The sequence below is a fragment of the Microtus oregoni genome, unplaced genomic scaffold (assembly GCF_018167655.1).
Source record: "Microtus oregoni isolate MIOR12 unplaced genomic scaffold, Mior012 000064F_ref0000363, whole genome shotgun sequence".
Lineage (NCBI taxonomy): Eukaryota > Metazoa > Chordata > Mammalia > Rodentia > Cricetidae > Microtus > Microtus oregoni.
In genome coordinates, this window is record NW_024543874.1 from 757,722 (window position 1) to 783,987 (window position 26,266).

At 46.0% G+C, this 26,266-nt stretch overlaps 1 protein-coding gene across 4 annotated transcripts in view; it reads right to left on the reverse strand.

The window, feature by feature from the left end:
- Nucleotides 1–26,266, reverse strand: part of Snx10 (sorting nexin 10) — a 68,032-nt gene that overhangs the window by 28,707 nt on the left and 13,059 nt on the right. For 3 of the 4 annotated variants that reach the window (XM_041640756.1, XM_041640754.1, XM_041640753.1), the window contains one exon: nt 1,305–1,350. In XM_041640756.1, coding sequence (XP_041496690.1) covers nt 1,305–1,328 — 24 coding nt within the window. In that variant the 5' untranslated portion in view covers nt 1,329–1,350. Of the gene's footprint in view, nt 1–1,304; nt 1,351–21,073; nt 21,257–26,266 lie in introns of those variants that run through there. The other variant, XM_041640755.1, reaches the window with a different exon arrangement.

The following is a 26,266-nucleotide window of genomic DNA, read 5'->3' on the forward strand; positions in this document are numbered from 1 at the left end:
AAGAAATGGAGACTACATATTGCGTCTGCCTCTCATACCCATGGGTTCTGCATCCAAGGATTCAACCAACAACATCCCAAAAGTAGTTGAAAACAGAGCCTGGGAAGATAGATCAGTCTAGAAAGTGTTTGCCAGGCAAGCATAAAGACCCGGGTTTGAGCCCCAGAATCCACTTAAAAATCAGGTCATAGTAGCATACATTTGTAATCCCAGTTCTGAGGAGGTAGAAGAGGATTGCTGGGGCTCGATGGCCAGCCACTTTAACCTAATTGATAGGTCCAAGATCAGCGTGAACAACTGAGTCTCAACACACAAGTCAGACAGCCATCTGAGGAACAACACCCAAAGCTGGCCTCCACACACATGTACCAGCGTACACACAATTGGAAGGAGGCTGGGCTATCTTGGGCTACACAGTACATTTGTACTAGATATTCACAGACTTTTTTTCCTGGTCATTCTCCCCTAAGTGATATAAAATAATATAACTTTATCACAACATTTACATTCCATTTGGCATTATAAGTCTTCTAGAAATGACTGGACATGGTGACACACACCAGTAATCCTACCTGTGGGGAGGCAGAAGCAGAAGGATCAAAGAGTCAAACCCAGTCTTGGCCGTATAGTGAATTCAAAGCCAGCCTGGTTCCCTGCCTTAAAAGATTGGATAAATAAAGTACATGAACTACTTGGAAGGATTGGGCAGGTTGTATTCAATACTGCACCATTTTATACAAAAGGTTTGTGCATCCTGAGACGTTGGTGGATACTTTCCTAGATAGAACCAATCCTTCTAGGTAGTAAATTAGCACCACCCCAGGAAACTGGGCTTTGGAGGCCTTAAGCCCAGGATTCAGTCAAGAAAAGATCATCTTGCTTGAGTTGTGTGGGAAACAAACAAAAGCAAAACAACCGAGCTCTGAAAGACAACAAACAGGTCAGACGGAAACTAATGGCAGACATTTTCCCGGGTCCCTACTCAAAGTTGGGAGTACCAAGGATAGCAGAGCAGAAAACCAAAAAAGACGTGCTCAGATGGAGGTTGGGGTCAGAACCCGGGAGAACTCTGGGCCTGGGAGCCAGTGTTTAGACCAACAAGTAGCAGACAGAGTGCCCTATAGCTCCACCACAGACTAGAAAGGGAATGCCGTGGATCTGTCTACAGTGGGGATAGGGTATCTTCCGAGATATCACCAGCTCCTAGTTACTACTTGGACCAATCTGTGATGAGCCAAATTCATGGGTTATTTATTTGCAGGTTTTCAGCCCAGACTTCCACACATGAACAGGGAGTGTCTTACCTCTTTCTGTTGTTCGGGAAACATCTTCAGTTCAGGCCCAACCAACCTGAAAAACAAGGCATCATCAATACTAGTGACACCAGGCTTCCATTCTAGAGTCCCCCATGTTCCCCAGACTCTGTAGCCTGCGAAAATAAAACTTTCATTTACAACTTCCCATCTGCCTGATGTGGGAGAATTTTCTGTTTTGTGTTGATTTCATTGGTTAATAAAGAGACTGCCTTGGCCCTTTGATAGGACAGAAAATTAGGTAGGCGGAGTAAACAGAACAGAATGCTGGGAAGAAGGGAAGTGAGGTCAGACTGCCATGGAGCCAGCCGCCAGGTCAGACATGCTGAATCTTCCCCGGTAAGCCACCACCTCGTGGTGCTACACAGATTATTATTAATGGGTTAATCAAGATATGAGAGCCAAGAAGAGGCTAGATATAATGGGCCAGGCAGTGTTTAAATGAATACAATTTGTGTGTTGTTATTTCGGGGCATAAGCTAGCCAGGCGGCCGGGAGCCAGGCAGCAGGGACGCAGCCCCCTGCTCCTTCTACATCCCCCTCCCTCTGGCCCTATGAAAACAGATGATTAAAATGTGTGCTGTATGGTCAAGGGGGACAAAATCCCCAGAGGGTAGGATTGAATTGTGATTGCCAAAAAGACCACTGCCAGGATCTGTGACTATAGTGATGGTTTATTTATGCTTTAATAAATAAAGCTTGCCTAAAGATCAGAAGAGCAAAGATAAGCCACTAGAGGTCAGGCAGTGTGGCACACGCCTTTAATCCCAGCACTAGGGAGTCACACGCCTTTAATCCCAGCACTAGAGGGAATATATAATGAGAGAAGAGAGAGGCTTAGTCTGCTTAGTTTGCGATCGCCCAGCCTTGGTTGAGGTAAGAGCTTGGCTGCTTTGCTTTTCTGGTTTTCAGATTGAACCCCAATTTCTGTCTCTGGGTTTTTATTATTCACGCTATATGTGAACACAGCTTTATTTGGAAATACAGCCTAAAGTGCACAGATACAGTCTTTCTAGCTTACTTAAGTGGATCCTAACCCTAATGACAAGACTCCTTTTTGAGTTGGGAGATAGAGTCTCTCATACCCCTTGCAGGCCTCAAATTCACTATGTGGTTGATCCTGATCCTCCTGCTTCTACTGCCCAAGTGCTGGGTTTAAAAGTGCCCACCACCATACCTAATGACAATCATCCTCCTAAAAAAAAAAGGAGGACCAGGTGTGGCTCATGCCTGTAGTTCCAGTACTTAAGAAACAGAAGCATTAGGATCGCCATGAGTTCTAGGCCAGCCTGAGCTACAGAGTGAGCCCCTAAGGGACAGGGCAAGGAGGGATCCTTTCCTAAACTTCTAGAGGGAGGAGCATCCTGCTAAGACCTCAGCTTCGGACTCCTAGCCTCCAGAATTGTGTAAGAATACATTTCTAAGGTTAGAAGGACCAAATGTGTGGTAACACAGGATGCTAGTACAGAAGAGACCTATATAGAGTGACCCAGAAAGACAACCTACGGGTACAACTGGGAACGAGGGGACTCGTGCATTTGCACAGACCAAGTTCCTACTATATGCCTACTATATGCAGACCTAGACATAAGCAGAATGCAAAGCAGGCTCAGCTTGGGAGATAACTATATAATTACAGTAGGGGGACAATATGGAAAGGACAGGGCAGGGAATCCTGGGACAAGAATGGAAGGACATACACCACAGATGAACCTGGAGGCCATTATGTCATTACAAAAACACAAATAGGCAGGAAATGTTTACAGTTGTCACAGACAGATGCAGAATGGTGGTTTCTGGAAGTGGCAAGGGGAGGTACTGTTCAACTGCGGTTTCAGTTCACAAGTTAAAGAATTCTGGAGATTGGTTGTACATTGTCTATAAGCAACTGAATCTCAACAAACAAACCAACTGAATAATGGTTATTATAGTAAATCTTATATAGAGAGAGATGTGAGTGTGTGTGTGACTGTGTGTGTGTGTCCGTCCTGTTCTACTGCATTTCTCCAACAAAGCAGAACTGTGGGGCTTTTGTGTGGCTCGACCCTGTGAGGGAGAACTGAGCATGCTCACTGCATGGAGCCGAGGATGGCCCAAGCTCTCTAAGTAAAGGAATGAACACAAGCATGACTTCAGTTCTGACCCACCTGTTTCCCAGTTCCAGAGCCTAATGCTGGCTCCATGGGGATGTAACACAGACAAATGGGTCAGAGGTGAGGACTTCCCCCCATTAAGTACGGGTGGAAGAATCTACCATTAAATATGGGTGGGTTCAGACCTAACCCTGGAGTGGAAAGGGCCTTTCTAAGCCACAGGGAGAAGTTAGTGGGTTTTATTGTTAAGGAAACATGTTTTCTCTCTTTCATTGGCTGATTTAAGAGATAAGGGAGATGGCTAAGTCAGTAAAGGACCAGACAAGCACGAAGTCCTCAGTTTGATTCTAGCACCCAGATATGATGGTATGCATTTGCACGCCCAGCTCTGACGAGGCAGGGGCAGGCAGATCCCCTGGGAAGGGAGGCAAAGAAGAGGAGATAGTCTTAACTACCACGAGGGCCCATGTGTTCAAGGCCCAGCTCCAAGTTCCGTGCTCTCTAGAAGTGGTGGATCTTCAGGAGATAGGGATTAGCTCAAGGAAACAGTCACTGGAGGATTTCCCTTACGTCAATGGGACCCCAGGCCCCTCTTCCTACACTTCCAGCTATGAACTGTTGTCACAAGCCCTAAAAGAAACAGGATAACCAATCACAGACCAAAACCTCTGAAAGCATGAGCCAAAACAAACATCACCTGCATTTAAGGTTGTTAGCAATGATAGAAAATTGGCCAACACAGCTATTTTATTTTTAAAAAAATGAATCTTAGTATCCAGAGGGTAAAATAAAGAGCAGGAAGCAGGAAGGTCCCTGTGGGACAGGACCCATTTAAGGGGTTGGCTAACCATCCTGGGTCAGTCAGGAGCACCTAAGAAAGTGAAGAAAGGTGGCCGTTTCCACGGCATCTGAGAGCTCTGTTGGTTTGCAGTTCTCAGAAACTTATCACTTATCCCTGAAGATGCACCCTCCTGACCCCAACACCCAGCTCCTGAGAAGCATTTCCTCCAGGAAGTATATTCCCCTCCAGGGAAGAAAGCTGTGTTGTTTCTACCCTGGACCCCACCACTGCACTGCCCAGCAGGAGAAAGGCCGGTTGTTCTGGGGAGTTGACAATGTAGTCACCTTCCTATGAAAGGCCTCTAGTACAGGAGGTCCCTAAGCAATGCTACGTCACACAGACGGGTCCCAGTACCAAAGTTAGGGTATGACAGCCTACAGCAATACAGAAATCAATCAAGAATTGGGAAACCAGCAATTGATAAAAGCACATGACAGTTTAAATCTGTGGTTCGTCTCCGGGGAGGAGAAAAGGACGAGAGAGCTAGAAAAGACAGCTCAGCAGTTAGGAACACTTGCTGCTCTTGGAGAGGATACAGGTTTGGTCCCGGCACCCATGCCGGCCAGCTCACAACCAACTGTAACTGCAGTTCCAGGGGTTGGACACACTCTTCCAGCTTCTGCAGACACTGATGCACACACAGACTACCAGGTACACACACATACACATAAATACAATTCACAAAAATTAAGGACAAATTCTTTATAACCTCCGAGACAAAAGATAAACAGTACAATTCATGAAATGCTCTTGCAAGTCTCCCAAAGAATATTTCTGTAAAAAGGTGAGCAAAGGTTTTCAACAATCAACCATAAAACTAAAACCAAAATGGTATTTAAATAAAATTTACAGAAAACCTTTGGATTGGCCTGAGTCCCCCAGTAGGCTCAACAGACTGATCAAACCAGAATGCAGTCTCCAATCAGGTGCCAAGCAATCAATAAACCTTGAAATCTATACCAATGAGTCACAAGGCTCTCTATATAAGGATGAGCGAGGCCATTCTGTTTTAACCCAACAAGGAAGCAATCAATCCACTTCTTGTTCCTTGTTCCTATTTCTTGCAACGTGTTTCTTCCTTCTGGCCTGCAACTGAGTTTGCCAGTTTCTGCCTAGAAAGCCAGTCTTCTCTGCTCAGCCCGTCAGGTTTATCATCTGGTCATATTTGTGTGTGTGATACAAAGAATTGAATTCATAATCCTACGCATGCTAGGCAGGTGTTCCATTAACTGAGCTCACCTAGTCTTTAAATACACTCCCTAGTTATTCTTCGTCATCATTATAAAGCCTGGCAGTGATGGCGCACACCTTTAATCCCAGCCCTCGGGAGGCAAAAACAGGTGGATCTCCGTGAATTCGAGAAGACCCTGGTCTACACAAAGAAACTGTCTCAAAAAATTAAAATTAATAATAATAATAATAATAATATTTTTGAAAATAGAATTCTCATACATACCAATTCCACTTCTGAGTATATATTTTAGTTTTTGTTATTTTATTTTATGCATATGGATATTCTGTCTTTATGTAATGTCTGTGTACCACATGCCTGCCTACTGCCCTCAGAGGTCAAAAGAGGAGTCAGATCCTGTAGAACTGGAGTTATAGATGACTGTGATCCATGATGTAGTTGCTGGCAATTGAACCTGGGTTCTTTAGAAGATCAGCCAGTGCTCTTAACTACTCCAGGCCCTGGGCATATATTAAAAAAAAAAAAAACCTGCAAGTAGTATCTCAAAGAGATATTCATACCACATGTTCATAGCAGAATTATTCTCAAGGCTAAGATGGAGACACAATTCAAGTGTCCATAGATGGATGGAAGAATAAACAAAATGTGGAATGTGCACATGAGAGCGTCCAGCCTTAAAAGGAAGTAACCAGCACGTGCTACCACACAGACAGTGGTTCTCAGCCTGGGAATCACCACCCCTTTGGGGGTCAAAGAATCCTTTCAAAGGGGCCACCTAAGACCGTCAGAAAACACAGGTATTTATATTATGATTCATAACAGTAGCAAAATTACAGTTATGAAGTAGCAATGAAAATAATTTTATGGTTAGGGTGGGGCGCCACAACATGAGGAACTATACTAAAGGGTCGAAGCATTAGGAAGGTTGAGAACCACTGACATAGATGGACTTTACAGATATTAGGCTAAGTGAAAAACTCGGTCACAAAAGACAAATCCTTCATGATTTCACTTATACGAGGGTTTGTGTGCATGCGTGTGTAATGTTTGTGTAAGTTCATATGTGCATGTGGGTGTACATGTGAGCAAATGGAGGCCAGAGGTTGATGTCAAGTGTCTTTCTCAATTCCTCTATCATATTTTTAGATGCTCACCAACTGTCTAGCCTGGTCAGACAGGAAGTGCCAAGGAGCCTCTTGTCTCTGCACCCACCCTGCGGGGGAGTTGCAAACATGTCACAGCATGGGGCGTAATACATGGGTGTGGGGTATCCAAACTCGGGTCCTCATGTTTGCACAGCAAGGACTCTACCAGCTGAGCTACTGCCCACACCCTCCTCGGAGGCTTTTAACCTAGTCAAATCCGTACAGGAAGTAGGCAGGGGCTAGGGAACAAGGAGGAAATGCCACACTTTCCATGTTCAATGGACAGAGTTTCAGTTCTGCCAGACACAGAAAGAGCTAGGAAGGTGTGGCACACGACATGCGTGTACCGCCACGACACGTGTGCTGCACACGACTGAGCTGTGCATTGCACGGGTAAGATGGTGAGTTTCACGTTCCGTTTCCCATTACAATCAAGACTTAGAAATTTTAAAAACTCTACAGTACGCTTAAACACTTAACCTTCCTATTAACAGAAGCTCAAGGACACCAGATACCATAGCTGTATAGCAATTCCATGAGATCTAACGCCCTTTTTCTGACCTCCTCAGGCACCAGGCACACACATGGTGCATAGACATACATGCAGGCAAAAATTCATACATGTAAAAAAAAATTTTAAGAGATTAAAAGTAAAGATTTGATGATAAGATTCACTACTGACAAGGATCATTAGAAATGTAAATCAAACACAATCAGTAGGAATGTGATCTATGTCAACACCATGAAAAACAACTAGGCCCAAGCTGGGTATGGTGATATGCACCGATTATCCCAACACTCAAAAGTCTGAGACAAGAGAATCATGAGTTCAAGGCAGTCTGAGCTACAGAATGAGGCCATGGTTTAGAAAATTCTAAAAAGACAATTCAACCTTATATTCCAAAAGTATTTGTTAATTGTTTACACTCAGAAAATTCAACCTAAACAGCTCAATGCAATGTGTGCAGAGCCTATGCAGACCAAGAGACATCCCCAGTGGTTCGCCTTAAAAGGTACATCCTAGCACTGGAGAAGCTATAGCAGGAAGATGATGCGAACTCAGGATAGCCTGTGCTACAATGTGGACCCTATCTCAGAAAAGCTAAACACAGGCATGGTAGTACACAACTTTCATGCCAGTACTGAGAAGGCAGAAACAGGCAGTCTCTGACTTCAAGACCAGTCTGGTCTACATAGCAAGTTCCAGGCCAACAAAAAATACACAAGGAGACTTTGCCTCAAAAACAAACAAATTGGGACTAGAGAAACGGTTCCATGATGGTTCCATACCCAGCCCCCATCTGGCGGCTCATGATCTATTATATAATTATTATCTATTATATAATTATATAATCTATGTATAGATTATATGTATTTATCTATATAACTGCTATTCCAAGGGATCCAATTCCTTTTTTTGGCCTATGTGCTCAAGACATACAGCACACATACATGCATGCAGGCAAAACATTCATACACATAAAATAGATAAATCTTTTAAAATTAAAAATAAATATAGGAACGAGAAAGATGAATAAACAGGTAAAGGTGTTCACTGTCGAGCATGACAATCTAAATTCAATCCCCTGGACCCACATGGTAAAAGAGAACCAACTCCCTCAAGTAATCTCCATGACCAACACATGCATGTTATGGCAAACACACACACACACACACACACACACACACACGTAATGAAGATGTAGCCCAGTGGTATAGCATCTGCCTAACATGAATGAAAGGCTGTAGGCTCAAGCACACAAAAAAAAAAAAGTAGGAAGAGACTAGAATGTTTGGACCCACCAGGCAACACTATTAGTGACTATTTCAAGGTATATGCTTGTTTCTTTAGTTATTTACTTAAATCTGGATCTTAAGTGACCAAATAAGTGATGGTCACTTCTGGGCAGTGGAATTATGACTACTCTAAATTTCCTTCTTTTCTGCATTTTTCCCGGAACATTAAAATGAATTTGCTACTTTTGTTGAGAAGTGCCTGGCTTCTTGTTTTAAGACGAGGTCTCACCCATCACCTATGCCTAGCCATACTGCCTCAGCCTCCTGGGTGCCCGGATTGCAAGTGTCCTGGGGATGGAACTTGGGGGCCTTGCACTCTATCAACTGAGGCACATCCCCAGCTCCATATCTGTTTCTTTTAAATGGTACGCACAGGGTGGGCAGTGGTAGGCAGGTGGATCTCTGAGTTCGAGGCCAACCTGGTCTATTGAGTTACAGAGCAAATTTCAGGACAGCCAGTGCTACACAGAGAAACCCTGTCTAGGAAGAAAGTGAGGGAGGAAAGGAGGGAGGGAGGGAGGGAGGGAGGGAGGGAGGGAGGGAGGGAGGAAGGGAAGGCAGGCAGGTAGGCTCAGGAAGCAGAGGTCAATGGCTCTCTCATGGCCAACAGAGTTTACACAGAAAGTGCTAGACCAGCCGGGTGGTGGTGGCGCACGCCTTTAATCCCAGCACTTGGGAGGCAGAGGCAGGCGGATCTTTGTGAGTTCGAGACCAGCCTGGTCTACAAGAGCTAGTTCCAGGACAGGCTCCAAAACCACAGAGAAACCCTGTCTCGAAAAAACCAAAAAAAAAAAAAAAAAAAAAAAAAAAAGTGCTAGACCATCCAGGGCTACAGAATCGACCACCACCATTACCCCCAAAATATCTAATGAGCTTGGCCAATTGTGTACGACACACACACACACACAGAGGAACTAAGTTAGCTTCACTTTTCCATGCTCCACTTCCCCATAAGATGCTCAGCTATTTTTCTAACTTGGTTTTAAAATTCAGCTGACCTCTTACAGTCCTGCCCTCAAGGACACGAGATGTGTCACAGTTTTCTGAGGACCAGTGGTCTCACCTGGTGGTGCTCGGAGGGTGGGGCCTGTCCGGAGCTGCACAGCTACCTTAACACCACTTCTGTGACCCGGCCTAAGCGTGGGTTGCGACTTCAAGGACGAGTGTCGGATTCCAGAGAGGCCAACCCACAGGCTGCTTGGTTTCAGAAACCACCCCGTAGGTTAGGTAACGACAGCACCACTGAACCAGGAAACCCTGGAGCACCGCGCAGGCGCACTTAGGAAACTGCCGCTGGAAAGTGGTTAAAGACAGCTGGAGAGGTAAGGCTGTCCCTGCTAAAGGGCTCAGAGGTCAGCTGTAAACAGATGTGGGAGGGTTGGAGAGATGGCTCAGCGGTTAAGAGCACCGGCTGCTCTTCCAGAGGCCCTGAGTTCGATTCCCAGCACCTACACAGCACCCAGTGCTGAGGCCTGTGTGCACACCTACGTATGCTGGGTCTGACATGGGACAGCGCATGTTAAGATAGCCCTCTACAATTTTGTCCGAGTCACTGTTCTACTGCTGTGAACAGACACCATGACTAAGGCAATTTATAAAGAAAGCACTAGCAGGGTAGCAGGGCAGTGTGGTGGTGCACACATTTAATATTTAATCCCAGCTTGGGAGGCAGAGCTGGTTCCAGGACAGCTAGGGCTGTTGAAACCCTGTCTCAAAAAAAAAAAAAAAAAAAAAACACAAAGAGAGAGAGGGAGCAGGAAGGCAGGATGGATGGATGGTATGTAGATGTGAGACTCAGGGAAGCAAAATAGCTCACTAGAAACAAGCCTAAACTAAGATCAAACATTCATAATTCATACTATATCTCCATGTCATGGTTTGGAGACTGGCTACATAGTCTGAGAACGCCTGCTACATAGCCAGCTCAGTCTGGTCATGTCCACTGTGGACTCTCCCACATGTCCCTGTGCCTGCCTCTACCTATGCTCTCCCAGGGATCCATAATAAACTTCCTCCTTCACCACACCCAGGAGCAGTCAGGTCCTCTCCTTTTCTTTTTCTTTTTTTTCATCCACAAACTAACAGACAACAGACTGTTGAAAACTAAAGATGACAGGGCAGATGACTGCAGGAGGCTCAGGAGCTCCAAGGAAGCCTCAGCTACATGACACACTGTCACAACAGCCCTTCCTTGTCCCCACAAGACAAGACAATTAAAGGCAATTTAAGAAAGAGAAACTGTCTTGTGTTCCCCGCTCAGAAAACATCAGATGGGCAGCTGCCCATCTCCCGATGGGTGCACTCACTAATCACAGATGACTTCTCCCTTCAAGTGACTTTTTGAGCTGAGCGTGGTGGCACGCCTATAATCCTAGCACTTAAGAGTCTGAGGCAGGTCAGGCGTGGTAGTGCACACCTTTAATCCCAGCACTGGACAAGCTCTGGGTTCAAAACCAGCCTGGTCTCCAAAGAGTTCCAGGACAGCCAGGGCTGTACACAGAAAACCCATCTCAAAAAAACAACAACAAAAATCTACTCAAAAAGTCTAGAAATGTAGTTCAGTGGTAGACTGTTTGCCTAGCAAGCATAAGACCCTGGGTTTAGTGCCCAATGTATTAAAAAAAATTAAAAATATTTATTTATTTATTTATTTATTATGTATAAAATATCCCATCTGTGTGTATGCCAGCAGGCCAGAAGAGGGCACCAGACCCCATTACAGATGGTTGTGAGCCACCATGTGGTTGCTGGGAATTGAACTCAGGACCTTTGTAAGAGCAGGCAATGCTCTTAACCTCTGAGCCATCTCTCCAGCCCTGTATTAAAATTTTAAATCTATTTTCTAAAAATGGAGCACTAGGGAGGCAGGGTCAGGCAGATCTCTGTGAGTTCAAGGCCAGCCTGGTCTTCAGAGCTAATTCTAGAACATCTTGGGCTGTTACACAGAGAAGCCCTGTCTCGAAAGAAACAAAAACAAAACACACATATATATGGTGAACTTTTTCTTTTTAGTTAACAAAACTATTCTAGAATGACTATGCCAATGGCCACCCATAACTGTGACTACACTAAAGACCACTGAATTGTATACTTTGATTGGTGAACTTTCTGAAACCTATCTCAATAAAGCTGTCTCTAAAACTGCTATCTTGCCAGGCAGTGGCAACACAGACCTTTAATCCCAGCACTCAAAAGGCAGAGGCAGGTGGATCTCTGTGAGTTTGAGGCCAGCCTGGTCTACAAGAGCTAGTTCCAGGACAGGCTCCAAAACTACAGAGAAACCCTGTCTCGAAAAACCAAAAAAAAAAAAAAAAAAAGATAACAAATAAAATAAAAAATAAAACTGCTATCTGAAAACCACGAGCCTGACCCACTGCAGGCGTGGCCCTCGTAACCACAATACCTTTGCCCCACCCACATGACCCACCACCAAACCCCTACCCAGCTCCAGATCTGGCCTCACTGAAGTTCTGCTGAAACCATCAACCCCCTGGGGTTCTCTCCCCCCCCACACACACACACATACCTAGATCCAGCCCCACCTTTCCCCTGCACGAACCTTCACTGCGGCCAACAAGCACCCACATCCCCACCCCTGCGTCTGTCAGGCTCTGATTTCTCCCTCCTCTGGTCACACTCGGTCTCTGTTCTGTCCTGTCAAATCCATAGCCGTGGTTGTCCTAAAGTGGCTACTGAGAAAAATTCCCTTGGGGATGGGGGTGGGGGGACCCCGTTTTCTTAGATGAGATCTGTTGGGGTTCCAAGGAAGCTCCACTAGACCCAGGATTACCGCAGAGCATTTCCAGGAAAACGTGTTACAGAATGAATGCAGTGTCCTGATCAGAGAGACTTTCTCCTGAGGTAGGACCGTGGTGAGAGGGGTGTGGGCTTTATAAGAGCATAAGATAACCAATTTTCTTCAGTGTTTTTAGGCAACAACCTAGCGTGTGTGTGTGTGTGTGTGTGTGTGTGTGTGTGTGAACGCGTGCATGCACCATGTGCACCACAGTGCACATATGGAAGTCAGGAGACAACTTCCAGAAGTTCGTTCTTTCTTTCCACCACATGACATGGTACCTAAAGATTTAATGCAGACAGTCCTATTTGACAGTAAGCACCTTAATCTACTAACTTTAGGAGTTCCTAATCTGATTTATTTACACACACACACACACACACACAGATTGTTTCACATGTAACCTAAATGTGTCCTCTAGATGCCTCACGACTAGCAAGCTATGGACAAGTCAGATATAAACCTGTACTTGACAAATTTTAGTAAGAAATGTAAGTCAAAAGAGAGAACCAGAAGTGAGCCTTTAACAGCACTTTGGGAAAAGAGGAAGACTACAGGCCTGTGAGATCATCTAAATGGCCCTGAGCATCCTGAATGGCTGGGACCTACTCTTACCTGTCCCGGGAGCATCACCACGGAGTGTGAGCACTATAATAGCAAGGCAGGGAGGAGGAGTTCCTCAGCTTCAAGTCTCCCTGGACGGATTAAACTCATTTTCTGGGGCTAGTGTCTCCACTGCTTTTCAAGATATGAAAGGGGGAGGGCAGAAAACAACTTGTCTTTTTTGAGATGGGACCTCTATAGCTTAAGCTGGAGAGAGAGGGGGGGGGGGGAGAGAGAACGGGCATGTGCACAGAGCATGTGTGGACGTCAGAGGACAATTGGCAAGAGTAGGCTTTCTCCTTGCATCACGTAGGTCCCTGGTATCAAACTCAGGTCCACGGGCTTGGCTGCAGGTATCTTGAACTGGGATCTCTCTGGCCCAATAACTCAATTTGTAAGAGACCACAGCAAGATGAGAAAGGGAAAGCATACATTAAGTGTTTTTTTGTTGGGTTTTTGTTTCGGTTTGGTTTTGTATTAAACTATGTTATAAAACTGAAGGGCTCATAATTAAAAGGACTTTCCTTTAGCCAGGCCTGGTGGTCCAGCCCCTAAATCACAGCCACTGGGAAGCAGGAAGAAGAGCACAATATCAGAGTGAGCTCAGAGTCAGCCTAGACAATTTAGTGAGATCATATCTCAAAATTAAAAGTTAACAAAAAGGTGAGGAGGAACAGGGAAGGAGAGATGGCTCAGCTGTTAAGAGCATGTATGGCTTTTCCAGAGGATCCAAGTTCAGTTCCCAGCGCCAGCATCAAGCGTCTCACAACCACCTGTCACTAAAGGGATCCAATGCCTCAAACCTGCACTCACTTATACAAACCCACGCAGACACCACACAGCGCGATTGAAAAATATTTCTTTAAAAAATAAAACAATGTGGTACATAGACACACATGCAGGCAAAACATCTATACACAAAGTAAAAGTTAAAAAATAAATAAAAACAAATCAGACCATGGTTGCACACGCCTTTAATCCCAGCACTCAGGAGGCAGAGGAAGGAGGATCTCTGTGAGTTTGAGAGCAGCCTGGTCTACAAGAGCTAATGTCAGGCCAGGCTCCAAAGCTACTGAGAAACGCTGTCTCAAAAAAAATTTTTTTTTTAAAAGTAGTAGTAATAAAGCTCAGAGGTAGGCAGGGCACTTGCCTAGTAGGCATGAGACTCTAGGTTCAACACCAAGTACCACACTTAACTCTCCTTCTAAGATTTTACTTTTCCTAACTAGAACATACAAAAGTGCTCTTTCTTTTATAAAACCACAAGAAGTATGTCTGGTAAAAAAAGAGCAGGTCTTTATGTCTTTTGTATAAAAAGCCGAAGTTCACTTGCCTTGTGTAAGACCTCCACGCTTTATCAAATTTCAGCAATGCAAGTTTCCCACAAATCTGGATGTCACTCATCTCAGAATTCTTTGGGACCAAGAAAATAGCTCAGGCAATAAAAAGCATCTGCAGCCGAGCCTAACCTCCAAGTTTGATCACCGAGACTCACAGGGCGGAGAAAGATCTCTACACACAAGCACCATTCCCCCAGCTGCACAAAAGAAAGGGGGGGGGGATTTAAGGTTCTTGTGTAGACCAAGCTAGCCTTGAATTATTTTTGTGGAAGAATTCTCAAATCCTTTGCCGAGCGTGGACCCTGACGAGCTTTTCTTGGCTACGTGGAACGCTAATAAACATTGTGAGGAAATCAACATGGTGGCTCACACCTACACCTGTAACCCTGAGTCCCCCAACTCTCACGCCTGTGTTCTCAGAAACAGCCTGGACTCCTGGCACTCTCGAAGCTGAAGCAGAAGAACTACCTTCAGTTTTGGGCCTGCCTGGGCTACAGAGTGATTCTGTGTCAAAATAATAACAGCAATGGGGGAGAAATGCTCAATGGGAGAAACATAGTGAGGTCCAACACTCGGGAGCAGAGTGGATCTCTGAGTTCCAGGCCAGCCTGGTCTGCAGAGAGAGTTCCAGAACAGTCAGGGAGGGGAGAGGAGGGAGGGAGGCAGGGAGGGAGGGAGGGAGGGAGGAAGGAAGGAAGGAAGGACTGACACAGTGAAAGGAACACAGAATTGAGCGAGGAAATCCAGCCTGTGAGTCTTTTTCATAGGAAGCTGATCTGGTGATCTCATGAGCAGGGATTATCAAAATGCCTGGGCAAACTAATGCTGGAGGAAAACCAGCCTTTATTCCAGGAGCAGAGAGAGCCAGCAGAGGCTTCTAGAACCATTGCAACTAAGGCAGGGTTATGGGTTAACAAGCTGGAGAAATAGAGATACTAAGATGATATATAGAGAGAGTATATATATATATATATATATATATATATATATATATATATATATATTGGCTTCAGGCTGTGGTGTAGCTACTCTATCAATGGTTGTCTACCAATGGAAAGTTCAAGAATCCAAGTTGTTCTGTACTCCAGGACAGCTAGGACAGCTGGTCTTCCAGATGTCTCACCTGGTCTTCAGTCTAAGACAGAATCCGGGAGAAGTAGGCTCTAATGCCAGTAAGAGTAAGGACAAGCAGGGAGGGGGAGGAGGGGGAGAGAGAGAGCACGCTTCATTTATATAGTTTGCCAACAGTTGTGAACCTTCCCACTTCCAAAGACCCAGATTAAAAATGCATCTTTCTTTGCCAGGCAGTGGTGGTGCACACCTTTGAGACAGGAAGGTCTCTGTGAGTTCAAGGCCAGCCTGGTCTACAAGAGCTAGTTCCAGGGCTGGAGAGATGGCTCAGTGGTTAAGAGCATTGCCTGCTCTTCCAAAGGTCCTGAGTTCAATTCCCAGCAACCACATGGTGGCTCACAACCATCTGTAATGAGGTCTGGTTCCCTCTTCTGGCCTGCAGGCATACACACAGACAGAATATGTATACATAATAAATAAATTTAACAAAAAAAAAAAAAAAAGAGCTAGTTCCAGGACAGACTCAAAGTCAGAGAAACCCTGTCTCAAAAAACAAAACAAAACAAAGAATAGCCCTCACAGTCAATCACCTTCCCAAATTGGAAGAGGTAAAGCATGGGAATCATCATCCCCCGAGGAATACCTCTGCTGGACACAGGGTCAAGGCTCTGTGCTAAAGCAGATGATGGAAGCACCTCAGATGGGCCACCTTCTCAGAAGGCGGGGTCACTGACTGCAACCCAGAGCTCAACAACCCCGACTTAAGTCACCATGTCTGGGAGAGAGTCCTTCAGAAGCCAGACCGAAGCACAAAGTTGCTCCTGAAGGATGCTCGCTGCAGTCCCGCAGTCCCGTTTTTTTGTTGTTGTTGTTTGTTTGTTTGTTTTTGTTTTTTTTTTTGCTTTGTTTTGGCTTAGGTTTGGGTATTTTTTAGAGGCAATGAGTTTTAACCCAGTAGATGCTAGGCCAATGCCCTACTCCATCCCCATGCATTCATGTTTATAACCTACAAAGCTGAGACAGCTGAAATGCCCACTAGTAAGGAAATGCCAACACATCTGTGGGAAACCTGTAGTTCAAAGGAGGCAGCTGTTATAAATGCTGAGCCAGGGGGACATCCATGATGCAGAGAGTGCAGCCCACCCACCGACGTGCAGTGTAATTCTCTGACGTAAGTATACACATGAAGTCATTCCGCACGCTGCCTAGCTGCACTAGCTGTCCGCCCTTAACCTTATTTATCTTTGAGGACAGGCTGCCTGTGGGCTACAAGTCCTCTTCACGTAGGCTAGCCAGTATTTGCTGGATCTAAGATGGCTGCTAGAGTGACCGCCTCTCGCTTCTGTATAGCCCTGTGCATGCTAAATGACACACGGCACTACGATGGCTCACAACAGCCCTGACAACGGCCCTGACAATGGCAGCAGAAAACCTTGAAAGGAACAAAAGGTAATGAGGAGCCCAAGTTTCAGGAAATCTCCACCTGACCCCAGAAAAGAAATGATCGTCCCTCATTACCCACCGAAGGTGGACAGGCTGGTGTATGAGGTTTTAGCCCACTTCTCCTATTCTTGGCCAAGAATAAATGTCTCCTTCGCGTACCAGTTGGTGTTACAGGTTACATGATCCAGAGACAGTAGGGGAAAAGACTCATGATTTATACTTAGATCCGTATATATGCAAAAATGAAAACCGACACATACATTAGGATGTGTGCCAGTGTAAACAGAACCAGGCGATCATACCCTCCTAGAGTAACCAAACGTTTAAAAACCAGTATTGCGTCTGTAAGTTAACAATGTACTTATACAGGGGTTGGAGAGACTGCTCAGTGGTTAAAATATTTGATGATGTTCCACAAGACCCGGGTTCAACCCCAGCATCGCATGGAGGCTCACAATTATCTATAACAGTTCCAGGGACCCAGTGCCCTTGATACAGGATTCCCCTCTGTGTGCTGTGAATACCATTGGTTAATAAAGAAACTACTTTGGGCCTATTGCAGTGCAGAATAGGGCAAGGCAGGAGTTCCAAGCAGATATAGGAGGATAGAGTGGGCTGAATTGGAGCAGAAGCCAGGTAGCCACCACAGGAGACAAACACCGCTGGATGCCGGACAGAACCTTACCAAGTAGGCCACAACCACGTGACAATACACAGATTAACAGAAATGGGTAAATTTAAGATATAAGAGCTAGCCAATAAGAAGCATAAACTAATAGGCCACAGTGTTGTAATAATACAGTTTCTGTGTGATTATTTCAGGTCAGGGCCACCAGGAACAAACAAGCAGCCTCCAACTACAGAATGGTGCACCAACGTGGTCCGAAACATGCTTCTGACATCTGGGCACTGATGCATATAGTGCACAGACATACACAAGGCAAAATACACACATAAAATGAAGATAAAGTGATGCCTGCCTTTAATCCCAGCACTCAGGAAGCAGAGACAGGCAGATCTCTGTGAGTTCAAGGCCAGGCTGGTCTACAGAGAGAGTTGAGTTCCAGGACAGGCTCCAAAGCAACAGAGAAACCCTGTCTCGAAAAACAAACAAACAAATAATAAAATAAAAATAAGTACTATCTCAAAAAAATTAAGGTTCTAATAAAACCAACATAAAATACCCACAAGAATAAAAGCAGTGCCATGTAGAGCCACTGACCAGCACTGTACTGTGTGCACTGTGGGCACTGTCTCTCTCAGTCCTCACAACTGCCTGCTCTACAGAGGAAGGCTCAGGTGAGGTGACTCGCTCAAGGTCACCCACCGGTCCACAGAAGTCCACCCCGCTGTCACAGATAACCACTATACATTCTTAGGATGCTGGCTATGCTAACCTGGGCTGGGGGGAGCTGAGTCTAACATCCTTGTACCAGATATGGGCCAACAAGATGGCGCCACAGGTATGGGGACTTGTCACCAAACCTGCTGACCTCCCAGGGAGAACCAACTCCCACCAGCTGTGCTCTGGCCTCTCCATGCTTCACTATGGTATGAACACCACCCCTCCAAACACACAAATGAATAAAATCTAATGCTGTTGTTGTTTGAGACAGGGTCTCTCTGTGGAACCCTGGCTGTTCTGGAACTTGCTTTACTGACGAAGCTATCCTTGAACTCACAAAGATCCACCTGCCTCTGCCTCCCAATTGCTGGAATTAAAGGTACCCTGCCTAAAAAAGCGTAATTCTTTAAATTCCAAGAAACATTTCCTTTGCATAACCTTTCTTGGAAGTTCTGACCACATTATTTTTAGCCTTATCTGGTAAACACTGAATTACAATCTGCCTCCCACGAAAGCGTAAAGTCCAGATAACACGGCTCCTTTCCATCCTTGATTAGATGGCTCTCTTGTCTCTATAATACACCCTAGATTCCCGGTCACATTACACTGCCAAAATGGTAGTGAAATAACAATGCCCAGACGTCACCCAAGAGCTGAGGGCACCACACTAACAAAGCACAGGGTGCCCAGTGTTGACCCATACGTTGGTCCTGCAAAGGCAGATCTCAGAGTATACACCGTCACAGCGGTGGGCCGGACAGCACTTCTGAGGCCTGCTCAACCACTGCCTGGTCAGTCCTCTAGACTTACTGCTCAGTGGCCTTGGGTCACCTGCTTCACCTCGACGTGTCTGGTAGCCTTACATACAAAGTGAGAGCTGACAGAAGAACCAGCTTCTATAGTTAGTGAGCAACAAGCAAACACGTCAGACCAAAAGTCTTGCTATTAAGACACACATACAATTACCGCTGCTAATGTCTGTTATTAGGTTTTTAAAAACACGGAACCACAGGCTGGAAGGGCGAGGAGCCAGGGTTTGCTTTCCCTCGGGCCACTTCATACACGCTAATATGTTTAAAAGATGATGTAATTGCACCAGTGAATGGTGTTTCCCAGAAGCAACCCTGCGATTCTGGACAACCCTGGGTTACTCTGGGTTCTGAATACACGTGACTCTAGGTCAATTTACTTAACCTTGCCCAGAGTCTCCAAGTACTGCCTGAGCAGGAAAACAGGTTTACCAAGGTACAATGCTAAACATATTTATATAAATATCAAAATCTCAAATTTGAAAGCTTCAATTCCACACATACAAAAGAAAACTTCCCTTTTACAGTTGATTTCCTAACAAAGTAACAGAAACTCATTTGACTTGTTTTCCCTGCTAGCTAACTGGGAATTAAAATACTATCAAGTATTTTGTGCCTTTAAAAAGTTATAAAAAAAAAAAAAAAAAAGGATCCAGGCGGTTGTGGCACAAGCCTTTTAATCCCAGCACTCGGGAGGTAGAGGCAGGTGCATCTCTGTGAGTTCGAGGCCAGCCTGGTCTACAGAGTGAGTTCCAGGACAGGTTCCAAAGCTACACAGAGAAATCCTGTCTCAAAAGAAGAAAGAAACGAAAAGAAGGAAGGAAGGAAGGAAGGAAGGAAGAAGGGGTTGGAGAGATGGCTCAGTGGCTAAGAGCACATACTGCGTTTACAGAAGCTCCATTCATTCACAGTTCCCACACTGACCACACTGACTGGCTCACAACAATGGCCTGTAACTCCAGCTCCCAGAGTCTGGCCTCTGGCCTCCCCAGGAACTCACACATGCAGACCTACAGACCTACATAGTCATTCTATGTACCCCTAGCTCAGGCTGGCCTCAAACTTGGATTGATCCTCCTGCCTCTGCACTTCCAAGTGCTGGGGTTACCAGTGAGAGCCACCATGCCTGGCTTTAGGCTAGAGTCCTGAATGCAGACACTCCCACACCTACACCATAGTTCTTTCTGCTCTTACACACCCATGACTCACTTCATCAACACAATCAAGACTTTTCTTTAAAGGGCTCTCCTACTCTGTCCTAGCTAACTCTTTTCATCATATATGGCTTCTCACTGTCTGGCTGTTTTCCCCGCTATTTCAGTCTGATATTCCCTTCCCCTGTATCTTTCTTCTTAAAATGCTTCCAGCAGAGGCAAATGCAGTGCATGGGCTTTGCCTCTGATGTAGGCTGTGAAAGTGAAAGCAGCTGCAACTAGCAGCAACTTCAGAGGGGGAAAAACCCTCACTTCCCCTTCCAGGATCCGAGGTGAGTTCCCCAACATCCAGACATTCATGTCCAGTGTCCGGAGGCCTACTACCACCGGTGACTACAGCTTCAAGGGAGGGGATGCTGTCTTCCGGCTTCCGCAGGCACTGCCACACACGAGGCATACACGAGGCACACATTCACACAGAGACACACAGAGACATATCAATAAATTAAAAACAAATCTTTAGCCAGGTTGTGGTGGCGGCGGCATGCGCCTTTAATCCCAGCATTCAGGAGGCAGAGGCAGGTGGATCTCTGTGAGTTCAAGGCCACCCTGGTCTACAAGAGTGAGTTCAGAAAAGCCAGGACTACACCTAGAAACCCTGAAACCCTGTCTCAGGAGAGAAAAAAGAGATTGGGGGGGGGGGGAGAGAGAGAGAGAGAGAGAGAGAGAGAGAGAGAGAGAGAGAGAGAGAGAAAGATAGATGGATGTATACTATTGGGCAAGAAAGATGGCTCAATGGTTAAGAGCACTTGATGCTCTTCCAAGAAGACCTGAGTTTGGTCCCCAGTGCCCACGCCAATAGCTCACAACTGCCTCTAATTCCAGTTCCTCTCTGAGGGTGCCTGCACTTGTGTGCACGTACCCTCACAAATAATTAAAAGTAAAATAAGTCCTTTTCTTTTCATCATTATTTCTTTTCATCAATCTCAGCACTTGCTCACAACAGGCAAACATGCCAAGGAAGCTGCCCAAGGTTTTCAGACCAATGGATTAAAACAAGCCTCACAGAATCAACCACACAGTCACTCAATCAATCCCAAACCAAAACCATCACCAAGCCAAGGTACCAACCTGTTAGGATGAACTCTGAAAACGCATCCTAGGAAACACGCCGCTTCCGCCTAATAAAGCAAAAAGGAACAACGCTCAAAAAAGAAAACTGTGGTTCTCCCTCTCAGGAGTTCTTAGGGCTCTGGGCTTGCTCGCCAGTCTGAAGACAGACTGGACATCCCCGGGTATTTTGTTCTTACAAAGCGAACCCGCCAGAGCTTTAAGAGGAAGAAGGCGGAGACGTGCAGGGGGTGGGGCTTGTTACAGGAATGATTAGGCAAAAACAACCCTGGGCACAAGGGTTTCATTTGCCTGCAGACTAATGGTTTAACTCTTTGTTGGCAAGTGTCCTGCTCCTCTGAACGTCCTTACACAACACTGGGCATGCCTGTTTCAGTTGCCCGATGACTAAAGGTTTAACTCTTTGTTGGCAGTGTCCTATTCCTCTGAAAGCTCTTTTTACACCCTGGCAGTTCATCAGAGGCCCTCCTCCGCTGGCTAGACAATCATGCAAAGTGAAAGGAACAAGTGCCTGATGCAGAAAGGGGAGCAATGGCCTTGGGGGAAAGACCTCGAGGGTCAGAGAGTCTGACGACATTAAGTACACTTCTCCACAAAAATCTTAAAAGGATAATCTCATGTTAAGTGTTCTTCCACATTTAAAAACAAAGTCAGGGCTAAGCAGGGGGCACGCACCTTTAACCCCAGAGGAGACAAGCAAATCTCTGTGAACTCAAGGCCAGCTTGGTCTACATAGTTGAGACATGTTTCAAAAATTAATAGTCAAGATTTAGGTAGGTGCTTGCCGTCCCAGAAATTGGGTTGTGGAGGCGAAAAGAACTGGAGTTAGAGGATGTCCTTAGCTACAAAGTTCAAGGCCAGGCTGGGCCACAAGAGCAGGTGTCAGAGAACACACAAGGTTCAGTGGATAAGAGCACCGGCTTTTCTTCCAGGGGACCTAGGTTCAGTTCTCAGCACCACTCAGCTCACAACCAGCTAGCTGTAACTCCAGTTCCAGGGAATCTCACACCTTCTTCTGGCCTCTGAGATCACCATGTACACACAAAATAAAAATAAGCAAGTCTTTAAAAAAGTATCATATGCAGAGCACTGTTCCAATTGACCCTCAAAGGAAGACGAAGAACGAGAAACACAAGCACCCCCAAAATGCTGCAAACCAATCTCACCCAATTTGGTGACTTCCAAGAGCAGAGATTCCTCATTCCACTTTTCTCAGTCACGCTTGGACATGGGTCTCTCCAGGCCAAAATCAAGATGCCCACAGGGCACAGAGGTAACTTCTCCTTTGTTCACAGTCAGAAAAGCCCCTTAGCTTTGAAGGACTTTTCTGGGTAACCCCCAGTAAGACCATGAAGATGGCTCATTTGCTGTAAAGTCCTGCCAACCTGAGTTTGATCCCCAGGGCCCACAGTAGGAGAAAAATTACTTTGGAAAGTTTTTCTCTGACCACAACACACACACACACACACACACACACACACACGCGCGCGCGCGACTTGCTCCTTGAGCACTTGCTGCTGTGGCCCACATGATGAGCTGTGACCTAGAATTGGTGCTGATCGGGCTAGGATTGACTGAAGGGCCACTACTGTTAATAAGAGCTCAGCATCACTGAACAAAAGTCTTCTATGCTTCACTAGGACAACAGAGAAGTCCTTCCTGAGGGCAACGCACCAAAGCTGATACAACTGTGGTCCAAGGGAGTCAGACTACATCTTGAGCTGAACTTGACAATATAAGAGTCTTCCAGGGATTACTGGTTTCGAAAGTATGAAGGGTTCAGAGAGAGTAGTGGAGGCTTGGCACTTTGTGGCAGGGTCAGGGTCCTGCAGAGAAGGCCTAAGGGGCTATCAGTGAAGATCAACCTCTAGCTGCAGTGGAGATCCCAGGATATTGGAGATGTTACGACCTAGGAGAGTTGCAGATATGGAATGGAGATGGCCTGAGGGAGGGCCTTTGGGGGCTGTGGATGACGGAGGTGGAGAGGCAGGGCTGCCCAAGCTCTAGCCCAAGGATTACACACCTCAGTGCCAGGCACTGAGCTCCGGGATTTGGATCCACACCGCCAGATTTTAGCTTTACTTTGCCGTGACCGTTCTTATGCCCTGGCTCTGCCCCATTTTGCCATGTGAACAATGCATGTTCACACGCACACAATAAGAACTTGTATTTGTTCTTATTTGTTTTTAATCAAGTTCTCTGGCCAGGCATGGTAGTATATGCCTTTAATCTCAGCACTTGGAAAGCGGAAACAGGTGGATCTCCCTAGACCAGCCTGTGTCTACAGAGCAAGTTCCAGGCCAGCCAGACCTACATGGTGAGACCCTGCCTAAAAAAAAAAAGAAAAGAAAAGAAAAGAGAAAGGGAAAGAGAAATTAGGTTCCTTAACATGGGCACATCCCGTAACGACCATTTTTCTGAGTAAGTAAACCAATTCACAGGGGTTTTTTTCTATTCTTTGCAGGCTGAATCTTGGTACCTCAGCTGGGAATGTAGCACAGGAGACACTGAGCTGCACACTGGGCGACGATGCAACGCTGGTAAAGCACCAGGCCGTCCATTCCAACTACTCTCCGATTTCTCTGTCACAGCTTTTTAATTCTAACGCATTTAGGGGGTGGCGAGACGGCTCAGCAATTCGATGCACACATTGCTGCTCTTCCAGAGGACCCGAGTTCAGTTCCCGGCACTCGCGTAGAGTAACTCACTACTGCCTTTAAAGCCAGATTCACGGGGGCCCTGATGCCTCTCTCTGCAGGCACCCACCAATACAATCATGCGCATGCATGTGTATGCACATATCCACATGCCCCTTCAAAACAGATTCCGCAAAGATTTACTTATTTAATGTATGAATGTTTTGTCTACATGTATGTCTGCGTGCCGCGTGTATGTGTCGAAGACCCGCAGAGGTCAGAAAACGTCAGACCCCCTGGAACTGGAGTTGTGGACAACTCTGTGCCAGCAGGTGAGTATTTGGAACTGAAACCATCTTCTGCAAAAACAGCAAGCGAGCCATCTCTCCAGCTCCCCCACACGTTTTTAAACAATAAAAATATTTTTAATATAACACATTTGGAGATGTGAAGAATGAGGACAAAATGAAAATTTCCTTCACCCCAGCCTTCCAGGCCTTTTAGCATTCTTCTTGAGGCACTCTGTGCGTATGCACGTACGTACGCATTTATCTCATGCCCCTCCTTCCAACTCACACATCTTCCTAAGCCTCAGTCTTTATACTTAACCACGTAGCCTGTAGCCAGCTATGCACAGAACTCTCCCCTTTTTCACCGCTGTCCACTGTCCACCGTGGAGATGTACCATTGCTCAGTTCACCAGTCACCCACTCACACAGCCTCGTCCCGTTACCAACAGTGTTCAGTGAACACCTTCATGAGTACAACTGAGAGATAAATGTCTCCAAGCGGAACTTCTCAGTGTGTAAGGTCAGGTGAACTATTAACTATGACAGATAAGTACCCTCGGCAGAGAATTCACAGCTGAGCGAGTTGTTTTCCCAAATCTTTCCTAACATAAGTTCCCACATGTTGCCAGGGAAGTAAAACAGGTCCGCCTAAGTGACTTGATTTAATTACATTTACTTGAACATGAGTTCACACACGGCACCGAGGCTTGCATGTGGAGGTCAGAGTATAATGGTAAAAAAAAAAAAAAAAAAAAAAAAAAAAGGCCGCAGGTCCCAAGACCACGGCAGCCATGAAGGCAACCAGGTCCCAGGCAGGGAGCCCCTGAGTGGCCCTTGGGCCATGAGGGACAGCGGGTCCTAGGCACGGAGCCGCATGGAGGGTGAGAGACCGAGACTGATAGGCACACCATGCAGAATGAAGTTGGATATTATTATTTAGTGGGCTATGGAGGGTAAAGGGGAAGGGGAGAAGGGAGAAGAACAAAGAGAGGCAGAGATGGGGGAGGGGAGAGGAAAGGGACCACAGTAGCAGTTACCTCTTTGGGAAAGAGAGGAAAGAAGAGACTCAGGCTGGAAGGCGCCACCATGGACAGGGGACGGAGTGGGCGTGGCTTGTCTCTTAAAAAGACAGGTCAGACCATAACTCAGAGAACAACTTAAGAAAAGTCAGTTCTCTCCTTCCATCACGTGACTCCCAGAGACTGAACTCAGGTCATCAGGCTTGGCAGCAAGCACCTTTACCTGCTGAGCCAGCCTGCCAGCCTGCTAGCTCTCCTTAAGTGAGATTTAACTGGGGTGGGATTTTCTTTGGGGAGGTCTTTTTTTTCCTTCAAAATATGTGCAAAGCCAAGGTCCTTCCATGTACTTATGAACCACTAATTTCTTTTGCATGAATTGTTCGCATCCTTCAGCCATTTCTGAGACAGGACAGCCTTGAACTCTTGATCCTCCTGCCTCCGCCTCTCCAATGCAGAATGCTTGTTCTAGTTTGTCAGGTTTTGTCAGTTATGGGGGGTTTTGGTGTGCCGATTTTTGTTTTTAAAGTAATAAGTTTTGCTTATCATTCTATTCCTCATGGTGTCCACCATACACAGAAAGGCCATTTCTGTCCTAAATTTACAAGACCTGTTTCCCTTTGCGTTTCCTAGAGAGAACCCAGCCACGCACAATGAGCTCCGCCACGGTCATGAACTGTAGCCTCACCCCAATGTGCCCCCAGACATACAGTACCGAGCCGAATCACTGCCGTTCACAGAGCATCTACACGGTTACTCACGCAGGCTGTGTGAGGCTGCGTATCCTCCTGTTGTAAAAGAGGTGTGGTGTACAAGCAAGCCCCAAGTGCCAGTTCTCTCCTGGTTGTACATAGCCTCTCTCAGCAAACACACAGCATCCCCAAGCACTAGAGTCTAGGGAGGGTAGAGGCATCAAATCACAAATACCCAGCGCCCCACACTGCAACAGTCCCACCTATGCCTTTTAAGTGTCTCTGTGATCTGGGAAACCTGTGAAAACCCCATTCCAGCATAGCACCCAGCCATGACTAGCTCAACAGAGGCCTGAGTCTCAGTAGTTTACCCTGAGGCAATGCCTGGTTCCAAGAAAGACCACAAACTGAGATTACCCAGGCACCAGCCAGGAATGGTAGATAGGATCACCTGCCAGCACACACCCATGGCTTTTCACCAGGACACCCCTAGATAAATGTCAGCCAATCAGGGGTCCTGAACTTTAGAAACCCCTCACCTCCATTCGTTTTTTTTTTT